This window comes from Vigna angularis, chromosome 1 (assembly GCF_016808095.1).
Source record: "Vigna angularis cultivar LongXiaoDou No.4 chromosome 1, ASM1680809v1, whole genome shotgun sequence".
NCBI classification, from domain to species: Eukaryota; Viridiplantae; Streptophyta; class Magnoliopsida; order Fabales; family Fabaceae; genus Vigna; species Vigna angularis.
In genome coordinates, this window is record NC_068970.1 from 34972627 (window position 1) to 34985497 (window position 12871).

Here is a 12871-nt window from a genome sequence, read left to right on the forward strand (position 1 = left end):
TGGAAGCTACCAAACTACTTTCAAAGAAGAACCATTTTTTTCTATATGACCACTATCTTCATTGTTGTTTTTTGACTTGTATCGTGATAACCCACATTTTGGACACTTTTTCAAAAATTCAAATTCTTTCCTATATAATATGCAATTATTCGGACGTACATGTTACCTTTTATACTCCATACCTATCGGACAAATTTTTTTTTTCGCATCATAATTACGAGTGAGTAGTGTATTTCCATCTAGCAACATTTCATTCAACAACTTCAACAATTATGTGAAACTCTTATCAGTCCATTGATCGCCTTCAAATTCATGAGCCTTAATATTGCTGACAACCGTGTGAACTTAGTTGAACCGACATACAAAGGAGTCTTTACATCAGTGAACATCATCTCATACACATGCGTTTAGGCAAAATTTTCTACGCCAACATCGCGGATCATGTCCTCTAATTTGTCTTCTTCTGGTCGATCTTCCATGGTGGAATCAATAACATTTTTAGTTTGGGAGACGTTAGAAAGTCTATTAATTCGCCACGTCATATCCATGTTGTATAACATCGTACGAAACCATCACAGATAAGATGTTTCCTAATTTCGATTGTGTTCAACTTTCTTCCATTTAAACACTTGACACAAGGACATCGAAACATGACTTCATCATCACTTTTACCCTCATTACGTTACAAAAATTTGATAAATTCTTATACCTCTATCTCTTACTCAACACTGATGCGGGGTAAATTAATCCAATCTCGATCCAAATGTAAATATACTAAAATTGTTTACAATATTTCAATAATCACGAATGATCAATTTGATCGTTTTTTTATTCAAGGTTTGATCCTAATTCATTCAATCATACATAATTACATATCCAACACACACAAAATGAACAAAAGTAAATTAAGTAAACAAAAAATAAACACAATGGAACAAATTTCACAACAAAAATACAATATCTAAACACAAACACAACAAAAATTTAGTCAAACGAACCAAAACAATAAAAAAAACGCGCAAAAACAATCCAAAAACGCACAAAAAATAGAAGAAAATGGCTATAACCACAACGAAGTAACCCAAATTTGACCGGATGAAATCGTGCGAGAGGACAAGCATAACGAACAGAGAAGAAGAACAACATGAACAGTGATGACGACGACGCACAAAATTATAGTGAGAAGCGATCACACTCACGATGGTTTGTCAGAAGACCAGAAGAAGAATGAAGAAGTTGAATTGTACGCGTTTTCGCAAAAATTTAACTCTGGTAGAAGATACTACCTTGATTAAATTTCAAACTAAAGCAATATGTCATCTATAACATTAGTTTTACAACTAACCAAGGCTTAAAGTTGCACGAAAAAAATTCAAAAGAAATTAAAATTGCAATTTTGAAATTTCATTCAACCTTTTTGTCTCGATTCCTCGCCAAACCGAGGCATAAAAACCTTATTGCCTCCGTTCCTAATTAACCGGTGCCAAGAACTTGCAAAAGATTTATATTTTAAATGTTTAAAATGGGTTAGAGTAGGGTCTATGGCCTCAATTTTGGGTGAACCGAAGCAAAAAGTCATACACTGCTTTGGTTAGAAAGGGAACCGAGGCAATAGACCCTGAAGAATCCCTCTGCAAATGTGACGTTTCAAATGAGAAGCTTTTGGGGAAAGGCTCTATGGCCTTGGTTCTACAGGAAACCTAGACAATATATCCTACATAGAGATTTGGTCAGTTGAGAAGTCTTTGTTGGTCGGTTTCGCAGACCCTATGGCAACAGTTCTCTAGGGAACCGAGGCCAAAAGGTTTGTCCAAACAAAGTGGCAGTTGGAACGTCAAGCTGCAAATGGGAATGTCAAGGTCTATGGCCTTGGTTCTGCAAAAAACCAAGGCCGAAAGCATAATAGGTGCGTTAATATCTCCTTTTTTACTAGTGAATTTAAGAGCATGACACTGAGTTCCATAGCTAAGATTGAGCACTGTAAGGTAGTTTGTTGAAGATTCAAAAATGAGCCCTGCAAGTAAGCAACGACATTGGCGCTAAGCCTCAAAGAGACAACCTTCATTACAAGAAACCTCAAACACTAGAATTGACAACTAAGCTTAAGAGAAAACCCTTATAGAAGAGAAAACTGTTAGCAAAATGATGAAGATGAAGTTTTGATGATGTCCAAATCAAGTCAAGACCAATCAAGAATCAAAATGAATTGAAGACTTGTAGTGTGATGGAAAGCTTTTGTAATACTCTTAGAAATATGTATAGGACTTAGATCAGAAAAAGAAAAGTGTTTTGTAAAATTACTATAGTAAATCATTGCAACAAAACACTATAGTACTATTCACATGAATAGTAACACTATTCACGTGAATAGTGACGGTTAACGGTAAGAGTATCGCACTTAACACGGACGTTGGAGAAACTAGTCGTTGAAGAAACTAGTCGTTTATGACCATTGAAGAAACTAGCCGTTTATGACCGTTGGACAAACTAGCCGTTTATGGCCGTTGGAGAAACTAGCCGTTAAGTTTGTCTTTTAGTGAATGGAAGCCTATAAGTATAATGGAAGGCTTCATTTTTAACCATAAGAAAAACTCTTCCCTTGTGCTCTAGTACTCAGAAATCATTGAGACTTGTGTGCTCTTATTCGGCTTGTGAAACTCTTGTCTGTGGAGCTGGTGAAGTGCTGCTACGGTGACAGAGGAAATAGTCGGTTCATCCTTGGTGTGTCTAAGGAGGTGTTCGGAAGAGAATCATCCTTCGTGAAGTATTCGGAGGAGGTGTTCATCCTTCGTGAAGTATTCGGAGGAGGTGTTCATCCTTTGTGAAGACTCAAAGGAGGTGTAGGTTCATCTCTTGTGGTATCAAGAGAGGTGGTTTCTAAACTCTTACAAATTGTTTCTGTGTGATTGTAATTTGTAATTATTTTGTGAGTAGTAAACTGTTTATCTTGTTTTGAGATAAGCGACTGGACGTAGGATTGGTAAGATCCGAACCAGGATAAAATCATCTGTGCAAATTTCTCTCAACCTTACTCTATTTAATTGTTATTATTAATTGCTAAGTAAGTTTAATTGAGTAGAAATTAAAAGGCACACGTTTGTATTAAAAACCCTCTTGGTTTGTTATTCCACGCTAACCCATCCGCTGCAGCCGCTCTGACAAAAACTACACTACTAACCACTATACTAGGAGCCAAGTTTTGAGAAAACATATCTAGAGAGGAAACATAAATGATTAACCAACATCTTTGAAGTTGAAGTGATGACATATCCCATAGTTATGACCAAGTACATTCAAAAAGAGTTGGAGTCATTTGTCGAAGATGGACCTAAACTCTCTCTCTTGGGCCATTTGGGCCATCAGGAAGCTTCTAGTAGAGTAAGAATAATTTTAGGCCTTGTATCATGGGCTAAGTAGTCTAGGATTTATTTGGGCTTTGTATTATGGGCTTAGTAGTGTAGGATTTATTTTGAGCTTTGTATTTTGGGCCAAGTAGAATAGGGTTTTGACCACTCAAGTCAACAAAAGGCCAAGGCCCAATGTTGACTAATGTTGGATGTAATTTTGGGCTTGTTGACCAAGGGGTCAAAGTTTCATCTAACTTGGTGGACAAGGAGGGTGGGTTGTGCATGCCATGTGTCACCCTCCGTTTGGAGAATATTTCCTCCTAGTTAGTGGACACATATCACTCTAGGAATGGACAATATTCTCCATAGGTAGTGGCCACATGTCCCCCCCTCATTGAAGAAGATTTTTGCCACGTGTCCTTCTTCTAATGGAGAGGATTTCTCCTTGCTCTCCAAGCTAGCCAAGGTGGCTCTTTTAGATATAAGTTTCGGCCTATTTGGAGATACCTTAGCCTATAAATAGAGGTGTCTCTCCCTCATGTAATTACCTCTTAAATTGAGTAAAGTTATGTTGTCATTTTTGTGTCATACTACTCATCTTAGGTCACCAAAAGCTAGACCATCATCCCATGTGGTCTCTTCTAGCTACCTTCCTCTAGAGTTGACCTAACATCTCTATGAGCATCATTAAACACCACCTTCATCATCAATAAACATCACAAAACTGTGAGTTAGCTCCTATTTTCACCAACTTCCACAAACACTCACCCTTCACCATGATTTTTTCTTCTAGTTTTGATCCAATTTAACTAAGAATATTGTCATCATAAGCAAGTTTTAGTTGGAAATGAGCCTTAATTAATTCTGCCTAGACTCGTAACTCATTATTAAATGAGCTGTACTTAAAAACCTAAAAATATGATAATGGTTAATTTAACTGTCGTTAAATTGAAAACAAACCACGACAAATTAAAAAAACCATCATCAAATTTAAAATCATACAAAATTAAAATAATTGAAAAACATTTATGACAACGTTCTATCTTAAAACCGTTGTTATAATTAGAATTGCGAGACCAACACAATCATGATCACTAAAGAATTTATCATTCAAAAATATTGATGTATAAACATTTCAATATATGTGTTTGAATTAGCCCACTAGTTTGAACAACATAAAATATTCGGAAAATATTTGAAAATAGTTTACTTAAATGTTTCACTTATAAGCTACTAGCTACTTCAAATGATTTCTAGCTTGTAGTTTGTAGCTTATTTAATTTTCTTCTATTATTATTCTTTATATTTTGAATACAACACTTTTGATCTATTATTACCTTTTTCATTTTATAAAGATAGTTAATTATTATATTATTTTTAGTATTTGTTTAATTACTTTTGATATTATATGTAGTTATAAATTTAAGTAAGTAATATTTCATTATGATGTTATTTCAAAATTATATGCAAAGAAAATTGTAAAATCAAATTCGTTGTAACCTTAGTTTAAATTGAGAAATAGCACAATTTAAATTTATAAAAATAAATAAAAGATAGATTCGATACATACTCAATTATATCAAAGTATATACAGGTTCAAAAAATATAAACAGAAGAACTAAAAAATTTACTAAGAATTTCGTTATTTTAAAAATATATATATAAAATTATAATTACATAATAATATATTTTCATCTTAAAAAAATAAAAAATATGTTTATAAAAAAAATTATATAATTATGTAAGCTAACTCGTTAGAAATTATGAATTAAAAATTAATTGGACAGTAATTAACTTATAAATTAAAAGTTAGTTTATTAACTACTAACTAGCTTATCATTTAGTTTTGTCAAAAACAGATCCTAATATCTTAAAATTATAAAAATATAGATTACGAATTTTATTTTGTGGTATCAAAATAAATTATTTACTATATTATTAATATTAAATACTTTTTCTACTAGTTATTACAGTATTTATATTAAAATTATTTCGATTACACATAGTAGTGATTTTGAAGACTACTTTTAGAATTATTACTATTAGTATACATATATGTGTGTGTATATATATTTAATATTTAATAATAAATATTTTATTAACAGTTAAAAACTATCACTAATTGAAAAAAATATTTAGTAATGGTTTAAATTCGTGGGTGTGATACCGGAAACACTTCGTTATTTGAAATTTTTAACTTGAAAATGCTTGTTTCTGAGGTTTAATATTTTTTTTTCTAAAGAAATAATATTTTGAGAAAATCATATTTTCTGAAATTGGTTTTACCTAACCTTTGTACAAAATTGCTGCCAATAGATGTGAGAATCGAACTTTCTCAAATTGTTTTTTTGTTCCATAAAGATATCATGTACCTTTTATTAAATTATTTGGATGTGATAAATAATAAATTTTTCAAATAAAATTTTATGTTTCTGTTTAATTCTCAAAGAAAAAGTACATGAATATTTTCAATATTTTTGTTATCAACCAAACGTATTATTGCTATTTAAAAAAAAAACCACGGTTGTGATTTTTAGATGTGAAAATATTTCATCTGCCAATAGACATCGAATCGGACGTCATAGACTTGTATTGCATCGATTTAATTATTTATAAATAAATAGAGGAGCAAATTAATTCAACCTCTGAAAAAAAAGAGTCACATCATTACAAAAAAAAAGGTGACTATAAGATAACATATAATAACGAAATGTGACGTAGGAAAGAGTATATGTTCATATTCAACCACAAATATAATTTTCTAATTAAATAAGCTTTTCTAATAAATATTATAAGAATAATTTTACAAATATTTTTGTCATGTAATAAATTAGGCACGTTATCCTCCTGAGTTCTCTTAAGAGCTATGAATTTTGAAAGTGGTATACTCGAAACATATTAAAGATTAAAAAAAATTATGATCTTGCTATATACATGTTAGAAAGTTATAATAGAAAAAGCCCTGAAGTAACGGTTAAGCTTTGAAGATAAGTATGATGATGAAAAAGAATTAGTGTAATGAGAAAAAGAATTAGAAAGGTAAGCAGTGCACAATTTTCACGTGGTGTGAAATGGGTGAACAGAAAAGAGGTGAGAGGGAATAAGAAAGGCATTTGGCAAGTGGCAGTGGAAGAAAAAAAAAACAAAAAAAAAACAGGGATTTACCAAAAATAGAAAAAGGAAATGGCTTTATAAAAAGAAGGAAAAATAGTTGGCTGATATATTTATAGTTGGATGAAAAATGAAAAGGACTAAGGTGGAAGAGTGAGCAGTGAGGCATCTGGCTATAGCTAGTCCTATATGGACACGTTTTTAATCTATTTGTGATTTAGAAGTGTTGTTTATTTTTGTGTGATATGGATGGAATTGGGTGTGCAGTTGTGGATGCTACCATTTGTTTTTCACTTTCGTGTTTATGTGTTAGTTTGCAGCATCGAGGGTCGCCCAATTTGGTCCCTATAGTTATTGCCAAAGTACCATTTTATCAAACTGACATTGATTCATGCATAGGTCACGCCAAACACTTTGCCGCATTCGTATCATTTTCGGTTAGACATATACAAAACTCAGAAAGTTACCTTCTTCTCCTTCTTCATATAACACTCCACAACTCCTACTCGTGCACTCAACGTATTTCACCACATGCTTCTCATCATCATCTCTCTTATCCAACGGCTACCCTTTTTAAGCACGTGCTTATTACCATTCCTACTTCTCTTCTCTCCAATACTTTCTCCACTGCGTGGCACATTTCTCTCCATCTAACACCCCATGTGCTAACCTTCCTCATTTGCCACTTCCTTCTCTCACCATTGCCTTTGTTTCTTCTAACTCTGTTATGTCATTTTACACCCTTTAGCATTTATTCTCATAAAAGATTCTAACAAATCCCTTATATAGTTCAAAGGCGTCACAGTCAAAAGTACCTCCAACAATTCATAGCTCGCTACACTCTATCTTCACCTCTTACTGGAACTTTCTCCCAAATGATCCAGCATTTCTATGGATCAACCTACCAATATGTATATATGCACTATCCAAATCACCTTCAGTAAATCATCCACATTTTTCCAACACTCACTCACATACCTAACATTTCTTTTCCCCAAACCATTCCTTCTCCGTATACCTAATTCAACTAATTAACTTTCTCTTAATCATTACTGTTAGATCACCTTTTCAATTATTGGATCATCATTAATTAACATCGATCATCTTCCTCTTTAACATATCTCATTCATAATCTCACAACATAATGTAACTTAAACATCAACAACCGATACTAACATCTAACTGCAAAATAATCATATAAATTTTGTGGAAAACACCCTTTTTCATTTCTATTCTTTTCGTCCGATTAGGTTACTTATAACATATAATTACTGTAGATGTAAAACATACTTTTTTTTTTAAGTAGGTCACTTCATGAAACACGACATTTTATGCTCATTATGATTTTAACACTCAAAGATTTCTTACATGGCAAATAAGAAGCACAGGTTCTATGCCGAGTATGATCATAACTTATGCAGGATGTGATAGGATGTGATGTCTTTTACGTCAGACATCCTCTTATAATCGACATAATAATATTGCTCTTTTCTTTTCAAAATGATGTTTCTTTTGGGACCAACTCAAAACCTGTAATAAAAAAAAATGCATTCTAACCGAACAATGCTTATATATTTAATTAGTTTTAGCAAAACAAAATAGTTATTATAACTGGATAATCACATTCAAATGAATCATCTTAGCTATTTAACTAAAACTAGGAGCAAATCACACAACTATTTAAAAGTTTATACAAAAAAAGGAATGAGTGTATGCATAGAGAAAATATGATGCAAAAGTTTATATAAATAAGGAATGAGTGTGTGCATAGAGAAAATGTGATGCAATAGTCATATTTTGGCCCTTTCAGTTAAAATATCAATATCGGTCTCACCTTTGATTAACTGAAATGAACACGGGATTCAATAATATAATTTAAAATATGACTAAGAATTTAAAACTTACCCTTTAATAAGATTTTCATTTCATTGGTGACTTATAATTTAATGGAAAAAACAACCTAACAATGTAGCCTCGAAATATAATGACATTTAATTAATGTTTGAAACGACAACAACGTATGATAATTATAAAAGAACAAATTATTCATGATTAGCCGGTCTATTTATTAAGCCAAATATATGTGCTTTTTAGTCTTTCATCTATGTTTGTAAGTATTATAGATCAACACATTTGTATTCCAAGACTTTTGAATGAGTTGGAACTCAACTAATTCATATATATTTCTCTTTTCCATACTCAATTTGTTGATGTACCTAAATAAATGAATGTATTGGTTAAACGTAATTTTTAAAAGTATTAAAAAACAAAATTAACTAAAAATATGACTTACAACGGCGGCACGATTGAAATATTTAACACGAAAGTTCCTTTGGTTATCTCATATACATCTCGTTGGGAAATGTATAGTGGAACAAAAAAGTTATCTTCTCTAAAAAAATTGTTGTCCCACTTTAACTACAAATGATAATATGGTCCATAATTGATTAATAGGGTCATCTTCAATTTCTGTTTTGTCATTATCATCTTCCAAATCAACTACGAATACAAATTAGAAAAGAAAAAGATATTAAGTATCGACCTCAATGTCGTATATAGTTGAACACTTGTAAAAGATGACACACCAATATGATCGAATAGAAATGTCCGCAAGCAAAATGAAGCACAAAGAGAGAATGAAATGAATGACTGAATTACTAGAGAGGACCACAAAAATATCATCACAAGAAACTTTCATTCATAACACAAAAATGTAAGGAAAAAGATAAATCAGGTCTATAATAAGACATTATAAATCCATTTTCATAAGCTTAACGTAGAAAAGTTCATTTTATCAACAAAAACACATTATTTACGAATGTTTTTTTAATACATGTAACATGAATTATGCATTTTAATAAAGTTTTTTTAATATTATATTATATAGTATTAGAAAATATAATTCCCTTAATTTGCTTACCTTATTTCTAGTTGACATGTAGGGTGTAGAGGATTAAAGGAGATGAGTTTTATATAAAATTAGGAAGTGATAAAATGTGAAGAAAATTAGGTATAAATGTCTTCATTGTTTTAATGAGGTGATCTGAGTGGTAGGAAATAAGGCATGAGACAGAGACAGAGATAGAAAAGTTTAATGGGTGATGATCCCAACTAATATAGCAACCTACTAAGGTCTGTGTCCTAAGCTTAACCTGCTTTCCACAATCTAGGAAAAAAATGTGATGATATCAGAAGAAGACAATTTATTTTCTGTTTTGCAGTAAACCGTGGAGATTGAGATTCTGTGATTGATGCACAGAGAAGTGACACATAATAAGGGTGAAAGTGTTGTGCACTTTCTAAGTACTGTTAGGCAGAACTGATATGTATAATTATGAATGACATTTAGGTACTTGAAAGGAAGCTGGTGAACTGCCATCTGCCACTTCTCGTCTTCAATGATAATGAACAAAGTTTTCTCAGCTTTGGGTTAGCTGGCAACTGTCCTACAAACTAAACTTGTCGACCACACCCACCCAATAGTCAAAAAGTCTGTCTTCTTGTCTTAATTACAGGCCCCTCGTCGGTGATATATACCTTAAACTATACAATTTCCAATAACAATATATAAATAATAACCCTACTTCCTTCGTATAACTCACTCATTCCTATATTCACATTTCCATTACTTTTGACAACTTATGAATCTTTTAATTCAATTCAGCTCTTTTAACATAAATGGAACATGACACGATATAAGCTTTACCTGTGCTTTTTGTAAAGGAGAAACTCGACAGCAAACGACAGAATGACAATTCAAATTAATGTTGAGCAGCATCACTCTTAAACTTGGATCCAATGCATACATTAGACATTTTCCATCAATTACAAGAGCTAATTTTGGTCCAGATAGGGAGTGAAAATAGTCTGTGCTTCTTCAAGGCATTTCTTCAGCTCTTTTTTCACTTCTTCTTTGATAAACCGTGCAATCTCCACTTGGTCACCCTAAAAAAATACAAATAATGTAATTATTACAGTCAGAAACACTAAGGACTGTGAACACAACATGGTAGCAAGAAGGGCCAGTACCCTGTCTTCAACTTCTCTGATTGCATCAGTTTCTGAACTAATCACAAATTGCTTCATCTCATTGTTTATCAAGTTGCATGCTGCAGCACGAGGGTGGAAGCATCATATAATATGAACTCAGACTAACAAAAGCATAACAAGAAGACAAAGAAAAATACTGGTCGACTTCTAAACAGTCTCACCATAGGCTATGTTTATAGCTGTTTCAATCTTGTCCCCTGTAAGAACCCAAATTTTAATACCAGCTCTTTGAAGAGTCTCTATGCAAGCAGGTACACCCTCTTGAAGCTTGTCTTCTATGGCTGTGCTACCAATTAAAATGAGATCATTTTCGATAAGTTCTGCCACCTGTATCATTTCAAGATGCATAAGAGTATAATAATTCACATTACTATCTTTGCAAAATGAAATTCAAACATTCATTACTCAAGTTTTGTGCTACCAATTAATTCTCGTTTCTAGCAATGTAATTATTAGATCGTTTTTGTAGACTTAAATAATCAATAGCTGTTATAAATCATAATTGACTGTCACATTAATTGTTATGTAAAAACTAGTTTTCAAGACAAACTTTTTCATTGCCTTTTTGTAGATGAAGTACAAAAAGCTTATGTAGACATTTGTAGTAGTTAATTTTGTATATAAACTAATCAATTGTCATGGATAAAAGAGAAGAAAAGAAGTTCACTGAAAAATATTCTAGCTTTTCTAATCCAAATTTTCAAAATATGTTGTTTATCATAAAATCCCCTTTTTCTTTGTTAAGATTACAATATAGGACTGCAATTTAAACTATTAAACACCTTTGAATTGCACTAACATTTACTTACTATGAATCGGAATATGATCCTGAAAATAAAACATAGCCAAACATGCTCTATGAAGCTTCAAACAAAATCGTTGCAATAAGGTAGCGAATTGTGGATCTAAGAATAATAAAAATAGCATAATTGTTTTTCCCAATCATCATATCAGGATTCAACTCTCATTGCAGCATTTAACTTATCAAGCAATGATAAGCATCAAATTATCATTTATCACTTCAGAAAAATAAGGGAATTGAAGATAAGTTGAGATGTGTTCCTAAATTTTCAGACAGTTGTGGTTTAGCGTTTTGTTGTTTTTGAACAGAGTGCATGTGGAAAGTGCAACATTTATTGGTAGTTAAAAACTAGCTCAAGAAGTTCCTTGAAGAACCACAGGGCCATTTTCCCTTTACCGAACCAAAATTAGCAACTGATGGGAAATATCAAACGTATTCACTGTCAAAGTTTAAGAGTAATGCTACGGGATTAGTTGTTTCTTTCTAATATTTTTGCTACAACGAAGTTTTGTTGCAAGGACAGGTATTGAACTAAAATCAATAAGAAAAGTGCATTATGCTGCTCAATATAGGAAACAGTAACAAAATTGCTACCCTTTGGGGTTGTTAGAAAGGTATTAAAAATATAGGTAGTAATTAGTTGCATTGGAAAATTGCTATACCTTGTAACTCTAAGTTGTACCTATTTTTGTACTTAGGACTCTAGTTTGGGTGGTGGATCTTTCTTTCCTCTTCCCTCTACTCATTATATTATGATTGTATCAATACAAATGAGAACATATGAGAGGAGTGATTAAGCTCTATCTATATCCTCTCCTTCATTTATCTCAACTTCGTATCAATGAGTTAATCCTGCTTTGCTGGTTTCAGTCTTTGGCAAAATACCCGTTGTCTGCCATGGCCATTTTTTCCTGTAACCACCGGATATGGAGAGTATCTCTCCAGGAGACAGTCAACCCTGCCAGCCTCAAAAGTTAAATCTGCTCCACGCACCACCACACACACACTCTTGTTTGCTGCCGCTAGGCAGCTAACATCCACACGTTGCCTTCCTCTCATTGGAGCCTTCCACGGGAGAAAAGCCATATATGGACGGGTTAAACTCAATGGTGGCAGAAGAGAGGTCAAAAGAGACAATAACGGAAAAAGCCATGATAAATAGGAAAGAAAAACCTTAAAAATCCAAGATTCTCCAATCAATGCACTTGAAAGAGAAAAAAAACAACCTCGATGTTCTAAATAGTTACGTGCGACCATGCACGATGAACCTGAAAGAGGAAAAAGAGCTACCTCAACGCTTTGAATTGCTGCGAGACATGCCACCATGCATGACGAAAATGAGAGAGATCCACAACTTTAAAAGGCCCTAAAAGCACATAAGAGCTCCAATGAAGACGTTGTTAATGGCATGGTGGTCGCCTGACCAAGATGATCAAAACCGTGTGATCGTCGGTCGAAACTAAAACTTCGATAGACGCCACCGCCGCCGCCGGTAACAGCGAATGTAGCGGCAGAGGCAACATAATATTTTTTTTCTCAAAAGAACCTTATGCTCTAGATA

General features: G+C 32.8%; 1 protein-coding gene across 1 annotated transcript; it reads right to left on the reverse strand.

The window, feature by feature from the left end:
• Positions 1-10197: 10197 nt before the first annotated feature.
• LOC108321397 (phospholipid-transporting ATPase 3) lies at positions 10198-11018 on the reverse strand. The gene is made up of 3 exons (XM_017553144.2): positions 10670-11018; positions 10488-10567; positions 10198-10403 (listed from the first exon to the last, which is right to left on the reverse strand). Exons 1-3 carry the CDS (start codon positions 10854-10856, stop codon positions 10293-10295), a joined length of 378 nt encoding a protein of 125 aa, XP_017408633.1. The 5' UTR covers positions 10857-11018; the 3' UTR covers positions 10198-10292.
• Positions 11019-12871: the final 1853 nt, after the last annotated feature.